Source organism: Apus apus, chromosome Z (genome assembly GCF_020740795.1).
Source record: "Apus apus isolate bApuApu2 chromosome Z, bApuApu2.pri.cur, whole genome shotgun sequence".
Taxonomy (NCBI): Eukaryota; Metazoa; Chordata; class Aves; order Apodiformes; family Apodidae; genus Apus; species Apus apus.
Window position 1 is genome coordinate 28,861,833 of NC_067312.1, and position 19,131 is coordinate 28,880,963.

A 19,131-nucleotide genomic window follows, 5' to 3' on the forward strand; every position below is an offset into this window, starting at 1 on the left:
CATAAGCCAAAACTGTCACTGATGTGAACAAATCAGTGGTTTTTGTACATTTACTCACATAGTACCACAGGCCATTGTTGTGTGTGAAACCGTGAGTAGGTGTGGAATTTAGTAGATGATAACAGAATTCTTAGGACAAATAATTGTCAGTAACTCAGTTTATTGTTGTAGTCCATATACATAAACTGCTTGTTTATAAATAAGTTCAACATTTTGAGCTGAATTATCGCATTCTGTGTTGTTGAGGGTTTTTTTAAATACAGTTTGTTATTTTCCTTTGCAGTATTTAATGTTTAAAAATAGTACTTCTTGATTCCATGGTTGACAGGCAATTGAAGACGGAAATTTGGAAGAAATGGAAGAGGAAGTCCGGCTTAAAAAACGGAAGAGACGAAGGAATGTGGAAAAAGATTCTGGGAAGGAGGATGTAGAGAAGGCAAAGAAAAGAAGGGGCAGACCTCCTGCAGAAAAATTGTCACCCAACCCACCCAAACTGACAAAACAAATGAATGCTATCATTGATACTGTGATAAACTACAAGGATAGGTGAGCTTGAAGATGGTCTTTCTCTTTTTCTCTGTTGCATGTGCTCTTGCCCTCTGTGTTGGTATCTATCTCTACATTTTTAATGGCTTCATTTTTGTTTTCAGTCTTGAGAAGTGTTTGCTGACACAGCATTCCTAAAGACTAATTCCATGTAGGGCCTGACCCTGTAAGTCTCACTCTTTGTAAAGGGTTTTTTCAAGATTCATCTGATACGAAGTTGTTGAAACACAAATACAAAAAGTAGGTATAGAGCTCCTGCTGAGCAATGAAGTCAGTTCTGCTCTGCAGGTGTACTTAAGAACATTTAGCTTGAACAGAATGTATCTTCGGTTTAGTAGTGCATATGCTTTAAGATTAATCTTTTCAAATACATGGCTACAGATTTGTAAGTGAAAGTTAACATGGGTCTCAGTGTGACCAGAAAGACTGCCCTAAAAATGTAGGGTTCATATCATGAGCCTCTGAGCTGCCAAAGGAAAAACTGTAAAAATATCAAGGATAACTATGCTGTCCACAGCTGAGATGGAAGCGTATTTGTCAAGAAATTCCTATTTTCAGTATAAGAAAATGCTAAATAGCTGGACCTTAAGAAAAAATGCTGTTTCTAATCTGAAATATCATTTGAAGACCTCTTCTGCATGTTATCAAATTAAAAATCGTCTGTGCTTCATGAGGAAGAAATAGAGGATTAGTTAAAAGCATCTTTGAACCAGACTTACTTGAGAAAGTTGTTTTTTTAACTCTACATCTACTTGCCAAAAATCAGTGAAGTCTTTTGGTGTATTTATCCCTTCTTTGCTGTACACTGAATTACTTAAAACCATATACGGAACACGTATAAGCTAAATTAATATTAAATGCATTCACAGAAAATCAGTAAGTATTTGCATTAGGTGACCCACACAAGTGTAACAGTATAGTTTTGGCATGTAAACAGCTTTCAGTTTGTGACTTGAAATGGCAAGTTGCACTTCCGTTTTTGCAGCTACTGTTCTAGGTCTGTCTGTGCAAGATTGACTTGGGTAGTATCTGGTGAAGCACACAGAGATGTGATGCTGACTTTTTTTAGCGTCTGACTTTTGAACTTAAGCATTCTATGATCTGTGGTCACTCTCTAGAATACATTGAAAATTTTATTGCATCAGAACAGGATTTACAGCAACGAATATGATGAGCAGGAAGTCAGATGACTAAATTCAGTGTATATGGCTTGCTGTGACTCTCAGCTAACAGAATAACTGAGAAGGGAGAAGTGTTTAAAGTTCAGGTATTCCAGTCAAGGCTGCAAGGAAGCATCTCTTCATTTTGGATCCCTGGCTTTGAGCCTTCTCCTGAAGCTAGTCATTTCTGATGATGGTGTCTATTTCTTATTTTCAAAATAGCAAGCAAAGATCTTCCCACTAGCCTCCCATAGGGAACAGTTACTGATAGTTAACTAGTAGTTACTGAGAAAGTTTAAAGATTTTTCCTGTTGTTTGTGCTCCAGGAAGTTCATATCTGATCTCTTGTCAAACACTTTAACCACTGTGCTATTTTGTGACAAGGCATACTAGTCACTCTACCAAGAGAGTGTATTTGTATAAGACAGAATTGGTTCCCACTCTAAAAAGTGTATGGAGCTACATTCTGTGGGGAATTAAAAATGCCTGTTAAACCAAACTCTTCAGTGCAGTGAGCTATGCAGAAGAGTTCCAAATTCCTGTATTCTGATTTTATTTTTTTTTTGTGAGCTAGCATCAAGTCACCCAATCCTATTAAAGTTGGGACAGAACAGAATTGCAAATTTAGGTATCAGGAAACATGAATATATTAAATCCTTGGGGCTAAGGTTGTTCCAGAGTTCTATGAAGATTTTGAGGGTTTGCAGCTTTAAAATTAAGTGGGTTTTAGGCATTGGAACCCTTTGGTTTTGTTGGGGGTTCATGTTTGTTCAGCTCTGGGCTTTTGTCTTCGAAGGCAATTGGGGCAAGTATAGAGGGACAGGTTAATTGGAAGAAAAGTAGGCCATGAGCTTCATCTGGGGAAAAAAGAGGGGTTTCATGTATTTAGTATTTGAATGCTTGAAATCATCTTTCTGTTAAGCTTAAATTTTCAGTGCCCACAGATGTTTCATCATTACTTTATGAAATTCCAGAGGGTTGATCTGGACTATGGAGATCTGATTGTGCCCCAGAAATTGGTTGGGTGATAACCATCCAAAATCTTACTGACTTTGGCCTGAGTTACTTTGTCAAAAACAATTCTATAATCTTTAGTAGGTTTTAATAAGCCAGGAGGCAAAAAAATCAAGAGAATACATTGCTAAACTAATAAATCTCTGTGTACTTTGTTTCCTCTTACTTTTGAGAAGGGCACTTTGTAAATACAGAACCACTATTCTTGTTAAAATCTTTCTTTTTTAAAAAACATTCTTCCCACAAAAATCTTGAGTACCATTTGGCTGCTTTTGCATGAGGATTCTGTATAATGTCTGTGCAGGAAAGGAGTCTCAAAATGCTTTCCAGATCATCTGGTATTTGAGTTCTATTGTAGGCATTTGGGAACAAGTGCAATCCTTTCTTATTTGAAAAGCATCCAACAAAATAGGCTGTGTTGCCTGTGTCAAGGAAAGCTAGAGGCTAAATAGTACAAGTAATAAACTCTAGTAAACTGAAATTTGAGCTGCACAGTTAGTATATTAAGTTCAAAATAAGATTAAACAGACAAGTCAGCAACATTAGAGGTAAATGCAGTATATGATTCTTTGAAAAGGAAATTCAGAGGTAGTTACCCAGCTACTTGCAAACCCCAGCTAAGAAACTGCATAGAAGACAGTGGAAGTTAGCATTGAGGTGAAATTACTGCTTATATTTGTTATGTCCTTAGTGCAAATTCAAGCTTTTTCTTTAGATTTTCCTCTTTTACACAGTACTGTATAGCATCTCTCCTAATTCCTTTTATTTTCATCCCACATCCCAACATGACACTGATGTTAATGAAAAATGCCATTAGCAGTAAGTTTACAGAACAATTTACAGCTACAAGCCAAGTTTCTTTGGATCTTTCTGGAAAACTAGGAGCACACATTGCACAAAAGAAAACTTTTATGTGTTTATGCTGAAATTTGACTTGACTGGCAGCCTAACTGCATTAGTTTCCTATGTTTCTGGTACCTGGGTTGTCTCCCATGCCAAACGAAAATAGTAAAGGAGAAAAAGTCCAGAGATGTAAGGCACTGCGGCAATGTTCAGTTCAGACTGAATGGACTCCTTTGGTTGAGAGCTGTTGAGGTCCTTCTCGAATTTACCTTGTAGGCTGCTGTGCTTTGGATTCCAGCACTGGCTGACATGCTTTAAGCTTTTCCTCAGGTTGATAGGCATTTTTCTTTCTATCTATCTATCTGTCTATCTATCTATCTATCTATCTATCTATCTATCTATCTATCTATCTATCTATCTATCTATCTATCTTTATCTGTATTAATCTTGAAACAAACTCATACCTGAGTTTGAACAACTGTGGGTAAGTACTCCAAATCATTAAGAAGTAAAAATGCTACCTTTTTAAACTGCATTTGTGCTCTTAAGTATCAAACTCAGCTTTAAGTATCAAACCATAAAACATGTTGCTAGCTGTAGACACAGAGCAGTACCATCAAGACAGAGCAGTACTACTGATCCAGAGCCTTTTTTTTTCTCTTCTATTCTGCTTTGCCATCCTAGGTGAAGCTGAGTTAATGTATGTTTGATCTAGAAGGGATTAGAATGGAGAATGAATCTGCAATGAAGCAAGAGTGAGATAGAAAAGATAATCACAATCCTCTGACTTCTAGTCACCTGATCTAGTGGAAGATGTCCCTGCCCACCCACAGCAGGGAAGTTCGACCAGATTATCTTCAAAACTCCATCTCCCTTCCAACCCACACCATTCTGTGATTTTGGTAAAGCATTTGTTAGGGTGTCGTGGGAAAATTATACACTAATATGAAAGAAAGAGGAGATCTAACGAGTAAACAAGGATTAAGGTGTAAGTGAAGGCACTATTAAAAAAAGAAGTATTAAACTGGAAAGAATATACCACAAAAGTTCTTGAAGAATTAGTATTAGCGTGTATCATAATATATTAATGATACACATTAAAAATAGAGGAGTGTCCTAGCCAAAATAACAAGTTTTAAAATACCAGTACTGGGATAGTATTCATGGAGGACCGAACACAGTTAAGTATGAAGTACAAGAACTGGTGTGAAATACAGTACCTCAGTGTGCATGGTAAGGTACTTCTAGACAAAAACTAGGAAACTTCTAGTTGAGTCAAAAGTTCCTGATGTGGAACTGGCAGAAGAAGAGTGATCTGGGCAAAGAAATTATTTATCAAAGCTAACTAGAAGCCATCAGTATTGTGCAGCCATAAGAAAACAGGAGCCTGGCCCTGACCCTGTTGCCTGTGTGGATGAGGAAAATACTTATGTATGCCAATACAGGTGACACCATTAATGCTTCTCAGTTGCTGTATATCGTACTTGAATACTTTTCCATTCAAGAAATATTAGTTTACACTAAGACATTTCAATGATATAGTAGCATGGGAGACTCTTGTAAGAGGAAACAGGTTGGTTTGTTTAGCCAAACACAGTAAGGGAAGATAATTACTATCAGTAAATTCACCTTGGAAAGAAGGGAAGCATAAAGACAGGGCATGTGTAGAACTTTGTAAAATACAGGATGGTGATCACTAAGTTATATGAGTGTCAACATTTATTAATAAATTCAAACTGCTAACTAAGAGTTCTGGAACCTTTCCTTATGGAATAGTGGGGCAGAAATACCTAGATTTGGGCTTTGTTCCTTGATTAAAAAGCTTACATATGATTTACAAAACCAAGAACCTGGAAATATCTTTCCAGTTACACAGCTGGTACTTATTCTCCAATGTAAAGTATACACACCGTCTTTGCAGATTCCATTTCCATGCATTTTAATCTGGGATTTTGTTGCAGTTATTTCTTAAATGAAGATCTAGTTGCTTTTACAACTTTGTACCTGGTTGCAGTGCAAAACCTGAGATTTAAGGACTTGCATAGTGAACAGGTTATCCTCACAAAGCTGCTTCCTCCCCCTAGCAGGTGGCTGTTGACCACATTTTTTAAAAGCTGATAAGAAAATTGGAGGGTGGGGCTGTTGTGCCCAGTCTGTTTCCTGCTTCTCAAGAGGCTTGCCCTTTCAGTGGTGCTAATCATTTTGATCACCCTGTCATTAAGTCAAAGCATTTAAATTTGTATCTGTAGTACTCTAATTTTGACAGGACATAGCTCAGGGAAGGGGAATTTTTCTCTGATTGTGAAATGGATTTTATTCACACTATTTCCAGCTGTTTTCTCAAGTTGCCGGTTTTTAACTGTTATAAAATGGTGAGTGATATAATTCGCCAGTACTAATCTAACTAGTAATTAATTATGCCAATTGGTGCTCTTGAGTATTCAAATATGCAAAGCAAATAATTCTTATTTATAGTCAAGCCAAAGTTACGGTTTACATAGCCATATGTGAAAACCAGGAATTACATTTCTAAGTATTTTTAGCCACTTTCATTTAATGATGGGATAAGGGCCACCGGGTATTACTGCAGTCAGTTGCAAAAAGGAATAACCATTACAAAAATGTAACAAAACTTAATCATCCCCTTACGTAGCTGGGTTACAGTTGAAAGTTGTTAAATACAGAGGAAGCCCCTTGCTCTGTAAGGTCTTTTAATTCTCACACACACACCTTTTAAAAGAGCATCCTTGTGAGTTGCATTTGGTGAACAGCTGTAATTTGCCCACCATGGTTTTGGTTGTGAGCCCTTTGGCTAAGGACAAGCATGCAGGACTCTTAATTCTATCCACTCTAAATTGAATTTCAGTATTTGTTAAAAGTGTGAAATTTGCCAGAAATACAAGAACATCTTGCAGTTTCAAATTCATAATTGCCTCTCCTTTTTATCCCAAAGGAGAAAGGGTGTGAATAGTAGCAGCACTTTTGGCAGGTCAGTGGTGGCTTGCTTCTGACAGCAGACTGCCAGGGAAACAAAGACAAGAAGGAGCCTCTTACAAATAAAATAAGGCCTAATTGTTCCCACATTTAATTCTACTGAAAATAATACTGACTACATGGTTGGAAATACATGCTTTTATGCACCTTGTAAGCAGCTTGGCAAAAATGAGAGAAAATCAGAAATGTTGAGCACAAATATTTTTCTAAGCAAAAGTATTTTTAAAATGAGTATTTCTTAATTGTTTTTAACTTGCATATCATGCAGGTATTCTTTATGTGAAAATGCATAGGACTGTCATGTTGAGCTGATGCATTAGCAATGAACTGTCAGTCACAGTTCTTTTTCAGTCAGGTCTTTTAATTTATTCTGATCCTTCTACCCTTCAGCATGTATCCTGCTAGTTGCTAGGCAACCATAAGTGTGTTTTTTTTTTTACTGCGCATGATTTTTATGTGGTAGTTGTGGTTATTATTTTCTAATTACAAAAGTGGGGACGGGGATTAAAATCAGAGTTGCATTAATAATTGCTAATTTTCTGCTGTTGGATCCGCAATACAGTCATTTGAGATTATGTAAGAAAAGATCACATTAATTTACAGTATAGATGTGCACATACAAAGGGAGCAGAAGATAATATTTCTTTGTGAGAGGAGGTTCTATAAAAATGATAAAACAGAATAAGCTTTTATTGATCTGTGCAGGCAAAGCCAGGCACTAGTCTTGTGTCTGTTGCATATTTCGTGCTCTTAATGCTTCTTCTTTCAGAGCCTTAAATGATTCTCAGTAATTAATTATACCAAGCAAAAGCTTGAAGGTTTTCTGTGGCATTCTTAGTTTAATAGAGTGTGCGAACAAATCACAGTTGGCTAGATTTATATCTTGAAAATAGGTTATTACTGTTTAATAATTTACTACTGTTCCATTTTTAATATAAAATACAATATAGGGGTGGGTATATTTATATAAAAAGAGAGAAAAAGATAATATATATAGCCATGAGATAAAAAGCTCTATAATAATCAGGAGCTTTTTAATCAGACAAATACACTATGCATGTTTTAAAATTTATCAAAATTAGATTATTAGTAGCTGTTTCCCTTCTACTTCAATAATTCTATTTGCTATTAGGCTGAAGCATAATTGAAGCAACACCAACATTAGTGGTTTATTAATTTTTCTCAAATATATATTTCTGTTAAAAGAAAGCTGATGAAGTGTAAAGCACAGCAATGATAATTCATTCCTTCTGCATAGCAAATCCAGATTCATACTGCACAAAGTTTTGAAAGCAACTTTAAATATTTTTAAAGAGTTATCTTACATCTGTATCATATCTCAGTGTATTGCACTGATTTGATTTAATTACTTTATTAAGTTTGTGAGTCATGCATGCAGAAAAATAGGATACAACAGAAAAAAAAAGTAAAAACCTAACATGGTTCCCTTAGGAAGGTAGGTTACAGTACGCTGTGTAATGGCACAACAGTGCACTCTTTTCTGTGCTTTGCCACAGGACCAGTGCCTTGCATGTACAAGGTGGGCAATGATCACTTAGTGAATGGCTGGATTCCCCCTGGGCTCCTCTGTGATGCTCAGAAGGAATCGGAAGGTTTTGCAGATATATAACTTTTTTCACGACATTCTATCCTCATCTTAGAAATGAGGATTAGAAACTTGAATTTTAAGACACCATTTGGGCACCAAAGATCTGATTTCTCAGAGTACTTAGTGTTCCATAGGTTCAGAACAAACTTCATTGATCTCAGTTGCAGCTGTGAGTGCTCAACACTTCTCTTTATTAACAAAAAAAATACAGTCCTCTGTTTGCAAAGTAGAAACACATGTAAATTGAGTCAGTTGTGCAGTGTGTACTTAATCCATTGCTTTTCCTTGTACTGCCTCCAGTTTCTCTTTGAGAGGGCAGTTCGAGATGAAGACAAGTTCTTTTCTGTGATGTGACATAGTCACTCACATAGATCATTAACAAGACTGGTGCCTTCAAATCCATAGTATAAACACATCCCACTTTGACAGGAGAAGTATGAAGGTAATTGATTTGTCTCTTTGGTGCAGTGGACTGAGTTTCATTATTTGCTGGCAGGAGAGAAACAGTAAGACTTGGGATGATAACTATGGTAATTTTATTATTTCCTCTATTTTAGTAACAGGATGCTTCCCAAATAAATTAGATCTGTTGTTTGAAATTCATAGTAATTTCCTGGAATTTGAGGTGCAAGTGATCTGTCAGGCTGTCTACCCTAGAAGCTGTGTGGGCTAAATAGATTTCACTCTCACCTTCCCCTACAGTGATGCACTGTGCGTCACCTTGTCTCACCAAGCAGCAGCAGCACCCAGAAGTGTGTTCATGCATGTGGCATAATCTTGCTGTAAACTAGGAGACAGCCTGGCAGCTACTGCTAGACAGGCAAGGGGGACAGATTCTGCTACTGCAAGTCAGACATTTGTGGTCAGGATGAGACAGGGACTTTTGGTTTCTAGGTTTGCACTGGATGGAAGAATACTTGAGGTGCCATTTCGTGCCCAGAATATTGGTTGAATGTCACTGATTGCCAAGCTGTGATTAGAGCACTTATATTTGTTGTCCTTTCTGATGCAAGGCATATGTAAGGAACAGCAGTGTCCCCAGACTAAACTGAGAACAATGAGGCATCTTGGATTAGGTGAGCTACTTAAGAAATGAGGAAATTATGTTTATTCCTACTAGTTCATTGGTCCATAAGAAAAATACTTGTTTCCTCAAATTCAGATGCTATTTTGGGCATTAAGAAATGCCTGACATACAGAAGGCATTAATGACTTTCACAAAGGGCAGAGCTGTTTTCTGCTTTTTATCATCCTAATGTTCCATGACAGAATTGCCTCCGTTAACCTTTGATTCAGTATTAGTTTAATGTGCCTGATAAAATCCCACGCTACTGTACAGCGTGTCTGCAAGAGAGAATTTTAGGGGGAGCACAGTATTTGACAGCCTTCTTTCCCAACTCCTGTAAAGATTTGGTGTCCCTGAGTTAGGATACGAACATGCAAATGAGAAAAAAGGGCCTTTTTGGAGTATATGCGAGACAAGGAAGCAAGTGAATGTGGGCTAGGAATTCCTTATGAATGCTATGTGTAGTGAGTTACAGTTCCTCTTAGGAGAGCTCTTTCCTGCTACTTTGTGAGAAAAAATTATACAGACACAAGGAAAAAGTTACAACTAAGCTCTGAAGTGCCATCAACACATTTCCTCTCCAGGTGACTGATTCCCCTGTATTATTTGGGAAGCTACTAATAGGAGGATTAAAAAAACCAAATAAACAAACAAACAAAAAAACAAAACACAACACAGACCTCAGTTTGGAAGCGTTGAAATAGCTATCGATAAAGGACAAACAATGGGAAATCTGGAAATCTTAGAAATTCTGAACACCTGTAAGTAATAGGGTGTGTTTCTGGAGTATGACAGCTTTTTAGATAAACCATAACTTCATTTCAGCTGACAGAAGAAGTACAAATGGCAGAAGTGATTTTCAGTGCAGTAAGCAATGATCTTCCTAGAAACCAAGAAGATAAACTTATAGTGATGGGAGTGATGCTTGCAAAAAATTATAAAACAAAACAGAAGAATAAGACTATACTCTGCAAACCAGTGTGGAATTCAGATTCAAATCCTGGTCCTGCTTCCATAGAGTTTCCTACACATACGATCCTGTAATGATGATGATATGTTAGGACAACAGCACAAAGAATATGTTTTATATTATAATTATTTCAGTATCAAATTAAAAAAAAAATAGAGCAGGGTTCAATTTCTAATTCTTTGAAAGAAAAAATTGGGATTTTATTTCTTTTTTTCTTTTTTTTATTATTAGATTGTGTGCATGTATGGGTTTTGTGAGAAGGTTGTAGTAATTATTTTCATTACATATTTGTTTCTCTCAACAGTTCAGGACGACAGCTAAGTGAAGTCTTCATTCAGCTCCCATCTAGGAAAGAATTACCGGAGTATTATGAATTGATTAGGAAACCAGTGGACTTCAAGAAGATAAAGGTAAGAACCTTTCTTTGAAGTGAAGATTCCTCCATTTCTTTTTGTAATACAGAAGGATGAGCATGAAGTTGTCATTAAAATTACAACACAAATATTGCATGTACCCATATTTGTGGCTTAGATTTTGAACATTGTTATGCATCTTGTTAGGAATTTTATTTAGTGTATATTGTGGAATAGCACTGTCATTTCAAACACAAATCAAAATGTAGCAGTATGACATGAATAGCACTTTCAGAGATGACATCTCACTCTCTTCTTTGCAAAGACCTAGTTGTGAATCTGTAAGTACATCTTTAGGAAAAACACAAAGGTTTGCAAAGGTCTAATGCTTCTAGGGGATTATAGTCATCCCTAAAGTAGCATCGTATCCAAAACATTTGGCGGATAGAGTTAGGCAACTTCGTGTATGTTAGATGATGTGCAACACCTTCCATTCTTGTCATAGCTTATTTTGTTTCTAGACTAGAAAGAAGAATCTGGAACTCCTTTTATGAAAGGAGTTCTATTTCTGTTGCTTTTGTCCATTACACTGCTCACAGCAATTGCTTTTTACTCTGTTACCTTGGTGTATTTTTTGAGTAATTTGTTTTAAACAGGTACTTGTCAGGATGCATAGGTAAAATTGTTTGAAAGAAAGCTTTTAATGTGTTGAAATCAAATGTTAATTCAGTGTCCTGTCTGCTGTTTTTCTTTCTGCACTACCACCCATCCATCTCTTCATTTCCTAAATAAATACAACAGGAAAGAATTCGCAACCATAAGTATCGGAGTCTTGGGGACCTGGAGAAAGATGTCATGTTGCTGTGTCACAATGCTCAGACATTCAATTTGGAAGGATCACAGGTCTGAATGAACCACTTTTGTTAAACATACAGGCTTCCCTTTCCTAGTGTTTTCAGTGCTTGTGGATTATTATGTATTTAAACTCTGTGTTTTAATTCTTACTTTGAACAGGGAAAACTGCCCAGAGTATTAGAATAATCCAAAATTTTCTGGACTAAGTTGCACTGTGTGCATGCAGAGAAATTCGTTTGACTTCAATTCTGCAATCAGGTTTTGGTTTTTTTATCTGTATGTAGTTTAGAGCTGCTGTAAGACAGCTTGAGTTTACCGCAGTGGATGATAGAAGGAGCAGGTGTGACAGTACAGCTGAGGACAGGATGTTGAAGAAATATTTAGTAACAAACTCTTTAGTTCTGCTAATGGAAGATAGAAATTCAAGATTTGTCCAGCAGTAAAGCTTTGTGTATGAGTCCTTAACTCTCTGAACCCTCTTGTAAACTTCTTGTTTGTTTGTTTTTATTTTTTTTAATGTTGAAAGATCAGAGTCCTTTTTAAGAGACACTAATAATATATCCCAGGTGAGTCTCAGAGGTTTACAAGGCATAATCTCTCATCTCAAATGAATCTTTCACATGCATGAATGCAGTGAATTCTGAACATGACACTGATGCAAAAGAAGAGACTGCAAAATCTGTATGTCAGATAAGAAAATTGTCTCACAGTACAGTGAAACATAGTCTTGAATTATAATGTTTATAGATGAAGTTCAAATAGTGTGATACAAACACAATATCAAAGAGAACATGAAGACAACTTGCATAACATGCAAGAGAAAAAAAATTATGTGAAAAGAAACCTTAATAAAAGCTAGCTGACGGCTGGTGCTGCCAATATTAACACATCCTTCAAATTCCTAAACATTACTGATGACCCTTAGGTGAAGGGGGAGTTCATATTAAATTTTGAGAATTAAAATTAAGTGTGCATGTAATTATAAAGGATTGTTGAACATAACTCATCATTTTGTGATTTTTTTTTTTTTGCTGTCTAAAGGCAGAAGAAGGCCTTGTGTAGCCTGGTCTAGTGTGAGGTATCCCTGCTCATAGCAGGGAGGTTGGATCCTGATGATCTTCGAGGTCCCTTGCAACCTTAACCATTCTTTGATTCTATGATAAAATGTTTTCTGGAAGATGTAGGTGCATTATTTTTACTGTCTTCAATTCTATGGAAACAATCTATAAATAAATTAGCTAAAAATAATTTAATAAGGAAATTAATTGTTATATGAAGCATGGGACAGGATTTTTGCTGTATGTCCAGATGTAAATTGCCAGTTTACTGCTTAGTCACATAGCAGGAAAACAGCTATAAATAGCTAATAATCACAAATGCAATTTAAAAAAAAAAAAGTGAAGTGAAGGAGAGAAATGCTAATACCAAAAATTGGTGATCTCAATCTAAACTAGATTATTTGTGTGTGTGTGCCCAAATCCAAAAGGCTAGTTTAAGTACACAGTAACTTTAATTGAAATTGTATATGTTTGTTCTGTTACTATCATGCATGCTGCTTTTCCTTGGAGCAAAGCAGTTCCATCTAAGCTGGAACCTTATGAGGGGTTTTCAGGTAGAGAAAGACTTTGTGTTTTGAGGCTTTTGTCCTCAGTACAACCTTGGCAATTTGAAAAGTTTTTAATGTCATAAAGATCAAATGAAACACAGACACGTAAGGAGTTAAAAATAGTATTGATCTATTGAAGCAGAAATTCATTAATATTGTCACTAGTCATGAAGTTCAGTTGTTACTGTTTCTCCCTTTTTGCTTGTTTTTTTGAAACTTGCTGGATTTGGATTTTGGTCAAAATAAAAAAACTTGCACAGCTTTTCCTGAAAACAGCCCTAGGTTTTTGTCGATCAAAGTAGACACTAAATATTATATATAATTCCACATGAATAAGGTTAAAATATTTCTTAAAAAACCTTTATTTCCCGAGGAGGTTCTGTTTAAAAGTCTGGGTCACAGTGATTCCTTAAAAATGTAGTGACTGGCACTGAACACATACAGTATTGTATGCATCCTTAATTCTCTTTGTGTTACAAGGTGTTTGGTCTGAGAAAGTAAAGGAAGGCTAATTGAAAAAGACATTGCTAAGAACAATGGAATATGCTAGACCTAAACATAAGAGCAATAAATGGTCTTCAAGAGGACCTTAGGGGCTTTGAGATCAGTAGCTGACTTGAAATACATATAAGAGAAAGTCAGTAAACTTTCAACTTCCACTAAGGAAACTGAGGGATCTCACAGCCCACTGAAAAGCCTTTTCAAAACATTCATCATAATTTTATATATGTCAGGAAATTTTACCATGAGCTAGAGAAGTCAAAACACCTTATAATAAAAAGGACAGGAGCACTTACAGAATGGGAAATAATCTGCAGTGAGAGGCAGCTTATCTGAAAAGGACAAGGCAGTCAAGCAATGAAAGAGAAATTGCATATTTCATATAAAGTATTCTGAAAAAGTTTTCTGATTTGTTTTTTTGAATCTGCAAAGTGTTAGAGCAGTTTTATGAATTTTAACATACAGATTGCATAATGACAACCAAAAATCCTTCATTGTCTTCCTCACAAATAGCCACTGTCCTTTTATACAAGAAAGTCTGTAATTTAGCCAAAGGAGTAGTATGACAGCCAAGGTAGTTCAAATTATTGTGGTAAAACTGAATGCAGTCTATGGCTCTGCAACTATCCTCAGTTGTCTAGTGCTGAATTGTCAGTGCTCGGCTTCTGACATTTTACAAAAATCAAATGTACAGGCTCATTTGTTAAGGTGATTAGGAGGTCCCAGATACTCAGCAAAACAGCAAGATTTTTACTGTGTTAATCTAAGAAATGCGTTACAAGCCAAATGTATTCCTCTCAGTCTTGAGAGTCCCATCATACTTGTCATTAAAGGGGAAGATCTGATGTACCCAAGATACGCAGCAAGCTACAGAATGTTGGAGGAGTAGTACTGATTACTGGAGGTTCTTTTCAGTCTTGTTAAATCTGAGAGGAAGAAAGGAAGGAATGAGCTGCTTGGGAGAAATTGTTTTCCTTGTGGGCACTCTGAATTTCAGAAAAACTAAGGATAATTACCATGATGGTTAGCCATTTGTCATTATCAATTGCATTACTAGACTATAACACATTTTTAAATTAAGGTGCTTATTGCTGAAGTGTGTTGCTTTGGCAATTTTTCAAGGTGGTTATGATCTAATGAAAACACACAATCGATCCTCTGGCAATAATAAGAAAAACACTCTTAGCTGGATGTAGCACATTTTAAGAGTTGCAGTTTTGTGGCTTGCTATTGACAAATTTCTTCATTTAGAGCATGAAAAGTTAATGTTAACATTTGTTGTAAAACTCATGCAGGAAGTATTGTTACTCAGTATTGGAAAGAGCCATATAATCTGTGGGTTGCACTGGAAATCAAAGTTTATTATGTGAATTTTTGAGATTGCTTGACTTCAAGACTTCTGACATAGGTTTGTATTCATACTGTAGATCTATGAGGATTCCATTGTTCTTCAGTCTGTATTCAAAAGTGCACGACAGAAGATTGCCAAAGAAGAGGAAAGTGAGGATGAAAGCAATGATGATGAAGATGAAGAAGAAGAAGAGGAATCAGAATCAGAATGTGAGTCCCCTGCTATGTACATCTGGGAATAGAAGGGGAAGTTTTCAATTTTCTTAATGGAATCTGATTATAAGGTTTTGTTTGCCATTGGTGAAAGTAACTTCTTACTAAGTTTACTGCTTTAGGTGTTAATATTCAGCTTAAGTCTTTGGCTGTATCTTCTGGCTACACCTCGTAAGAGTAGAGTGAACTATTTTTAAGCCAGAAACCAATCACAGAGGTGCTTTGTGGCAGCAGATCTGACTGACTATGAGTGTTTCTAAGCCTTTCTGGTCCTGTTCATGTTACTTGTGAATAGAAGTGCTTGAAAAGGCGAGAGATAGCCAACCTTTAGGCATGGTCTAACATATAAAACTCATGACCTGGTTAAGAACCAGAAGATGTTGCAAATGTTCTTCAGTGCAAGAGAGCCTAAGTAAAACTCCTATTTTTTCAGAAGCAAGAGCTGACACACTCATTCAGTCCCTACAGACTTGTAAACATGATGCAGTGGAAAAGGCGGAATCCCTTCATTGCACTTTCTGCCACCCAGTATATTCACCCGTACTCTCCAGCTATCCCATCTGTTTGGTTAGAGAAACTCTAGTACTTGGCCCTGAGCTACTCTTCCAAGTACGTCACGCAGTTGTGTAAAGTATGCAACTTTAGCAGTTCCTTTGAAAAAGAGTGAATATTTTGAATGCAGGAATTCACCACACTCTTCAGAAAGGTGTCAACTCAAAATTTGTCAGTCATCTCCACATAGTATTTCTGTAATTTAAAATTTAAAAAAAACCTTGTCTGTATAAAGGATAGCATTTTTATGTGCAAGGAAAATATTTTTAGATGTGTATCACAGGACCATATACCATCTGTAGACACCATGCATTCTGAGAGTAAAAAGAAGATACACGTGGTCAACCTGAAGTTGTTCTTTATAGTACAATACAAATTGTTAAAATTATCAAGAAGCAGAGAAATGAAAGCAAATACTGATTCTTTGTTCCGCAGTCCAGATAAAGAACAGAGGGGATATCTTTTCAGGGTGATATCAGGGATGAATTTCTGTGAACGGACACCGCATTTAAAAGTTGATGAGTGAAAGTTATATTCATGTGTGCCATTAAACTGTTTACAGCAAAATCAGTGAAGGTCAAAATCAAGCTAAATAAGAAGGATGAAAAAAGTCGGGAGAAAGGAAAAGGCAAGAAGAGGCAAAGCCGAGCAAAAGCCAAGCCTGTCGTGAGTGATGATGATAGTGATGAGGATCAAGATGAAAATGTAAGTTTTGTTCACTGAGACTGAGGAAGTGGTTGTGTTGATTGCATCTCTACCCTGTCCTGCTTGCTGTCAGAATTCTCAACTATTCATGCTTAAGCACAGTTTTAATCTGTATTAATTATCTTGAAAGATTTGGGCAAGGATGTTATCTGTATCTGGGTGTGCTTATGAGACCTGGTCCCAGTGTTGAAAGACAAGAAATCTAAAAAGTGTGGAGCTTATTTTTTGAGCTTTTCCTGTTTTCATTGAACTTGTAAACCTCATGGCCTGTTTGCTTTTGTTCAGAGATGAAAAATGCTTAGCTTGATTTTTTTGGTCATTGCTTCTACTTTTCTGACAAATGAAAACAGACCACTTCCCAGTTGTTTTTGAACATCTGGGTAGAATTAAAGTTATCCAGTGTTTCCTGACTCTCTGTTTTTCCTTCCCTAAAGAAATCTATAACAATGAAATAAAATGTCATAAAAGAGAAATATTAGATCACATAATACCTTTCTTAACACTGTCTTGATTTGTCAGATGAATTGTCATTTTTCTTCCTTTTACTTTTTATTTTCTTCTTTAACAAAATACACAGAATAGCTGGCGAAGAATTTCTGACTTGTCTTGTGTCTCTTACCTCTAGGACCAGTCGGAAGCAAGCGGAAGTGATGATGAGTGATCCATAGGGTTTACTTTCTTGGCAGAACTGACCCCTTCCCTTTCTCTTCTCCCTTCTCCTTTCTCCTGTTTTACTACCAGTGAATTCATTTTGTCGAACAGACATTGGGGATGTTTCTGTATTTTCGTTCTTTATAAATTAGCTTTAGGATAGTGCCAGACAAACATATGATATCATAGTGTAAAAAAAAAAAAAAAAAAAAAAAGTAACATACTGTGACCAAATGGGCCTCAAAAGATTTAAAAACAAAACAACAAAAAGCTTTTGATGGAAAATGTGAGTTGATAGTATATTTCTATAGGCTGATTTTAACTTGGTAATGATTTGATTGTGCCTGGTTTTATCATTGATGTTTTTCAGTGGCATCAGAAAGACACACACAAAAAAAAGTCTTTTGTAGCATTGATAACCAGGAGAAGCCATTAAAAGCCACTGGTTATTTTATTTTTCATCAGGCAGTTTTCAAAGTTTTTATTTGTTCTATATTGGTTTTTTACACTGTGGTACATATATGCAACTTTGTTTAATAGCTTATAAATGTACAGTAGTTAGCCTTCATCCACCTTGTCCCATATAGGTTTTTCCACTTTATGCTTGACGATCTTCAGAAAAATGCTTTATGAATCGTATCAAATTTATGTCTACTGTAAACTTTGCTTAACTTTTTTTTCCTTGATTAAAAAAGTCGGGTTAAAAAAATGCTATTCAGTATTGCAATCTATATAGTGTAATGAATGGCTTCTTTCATCAGACTGATCTTCTATGTTACCAATGTGGATTATCACTTTTTCCCTAAAGTGTACTTAATCTTTGCTTTCTTTGCACAATGTCTTTGGTTGCAAGTCATAAGCCTGAGGCAAATAAAATTCCAGTAATTTTGAAGAATGTGGTGTTTGTGCTTTCCTAATAAAGAGATAATTTAGCTCAATAGATGCAGCCTTGTGTTACGAGTTCCAAAACAATCTTTTTATAGCAGGGATGAGAGGGCAGGAATGCCTCCTGCAGAGAGGTCTACTGTGGTCTGTCCTGAGTGTAAAATAAGAACTCATTCAAATAGCATGGAAGTATCTTCAGAGAATATGTTAAAATAAGAATAATAAAATTGAAGCAGTAAAATAATACCTTGAAGTAAAAGTGGAGTTCATTACCTAATTACAGTTCAAGAGATTAAGAAATAAAATAAACATTTCTTTTTCTTTCAGGAAATGTATGTCCATGGGCCTCAGTGAGCCTAAATACAATTAGCTATGTCAGCAGCAAGCCCCCCTGTAAGTCAGTTTATTCTAAGTATTTTTTTGAGGTGTCAGGGTTGTGATGCTCTGAGATGCGGTAGTATAAACATTTGAAATATATATCTGCAGTGTTGCTACTCTGAAAAATCAAAACTTCTTAGCTTTGAAAATAGATTGAGTAGAAAATGTGCAAGCCTAGCAGTTCCTTTGTTACCTGGATGGTGCATCTACATCACATCTCTTGCAGGATGTGAACTGCTTCACATTTTTTAGCTCACTGGAAATGTGATTTGTAACTTTGTCCGGTGCCTATTTGTGTCTATTAGCCCTGCACTGAGATAAGTCAGCTTTGCTTCGTTTTAGCAATTTCAAAAGTTTCATTCCTAGTGTGTGCCCCATCTGTGTGGCATAACCTGTATTTCACAGAGAGGTGCTACTGACTGCAGAGTGACGGATGATACCAATGTCTGAAAAAGCTTTGCAGAAAATGGTGGTGGTCCTGGTGGACACCAAGTTGAACATGAACCAACAATGCACCCTTGTGGCAAAGAAAGTTGACAATATTCTGGACTGCAGTAGAAGGAGTGTTACCAGCAGGTGCAGGGAGATGATCCTTCCCTTCTGCTAAGCACTGGTGAGATCAATGTGAAGTTCTTTTTCAGGTGATGGCCTCCCCAGTAGAAGAGAGACATGGACATGCTGGAGCAAGTCCAGCAAAGGGCCACTAAGATGGTTAAAGGACTGGTGCATATGACATTCAAAGGGAGACTGAGAGAGGTGGAACTGAAGAACAGAAAGGCACCTTATTGATGTGAATTAGTATCTGAAGGGAGGGTTGCTGCCAACATCAGCCATTCTGTGATATGGGATAGTTTGGTTTGCAGAAGTCATTCTGTCATAA

At 36.4% G+C, this 19,131-nt stretch overlaps 1 protein-coding gene across 5 annotated transcripts in view; it reads left to right on the plus strand.

Moving 5' to 3' along the window:
• Positions 1–17,883, plus strand: part of SMARCA2 (SWI/SNF related, matrix associated, actin dependent regulator of chromatin, subfamily a, member 2) — a 115,829-nt gene extending 97,946 nt beyond the window's left edge. For all 5 annotated transcript variants that reach the window (XM_051642075.1, XM_051642077.1, XM_051642076.1 and 2 more), the window contains 6 exons: positions 329–546; positions 10,507–10,612; positions 11,357–11,458; positions 14,945–15,077; positions 16,195–16,337; positions 16,963–17,883. In XM_051642075.1, coding sequence (XP_051498035.1) covers positions 329–546; positions 10,507–10,612; positions 11,357–11,458; positions 14,945–15,077; positions 16,195–16,337; positions 16,963–16,998 — 738 coding nt within the window. In that variant the 3' untranslated portion in view covers positions 16,999–17,883. The remainder of the gene's footprint in view (positions 1–328; positions 547–10,506; positions 10,613–11,356; positions 11,459–14,944; positions 15,078–16,194; positions 16,338–16,962) is intronic.
• Positions 17,884–19,131: the final 1,248 nt, after the last annotated feature.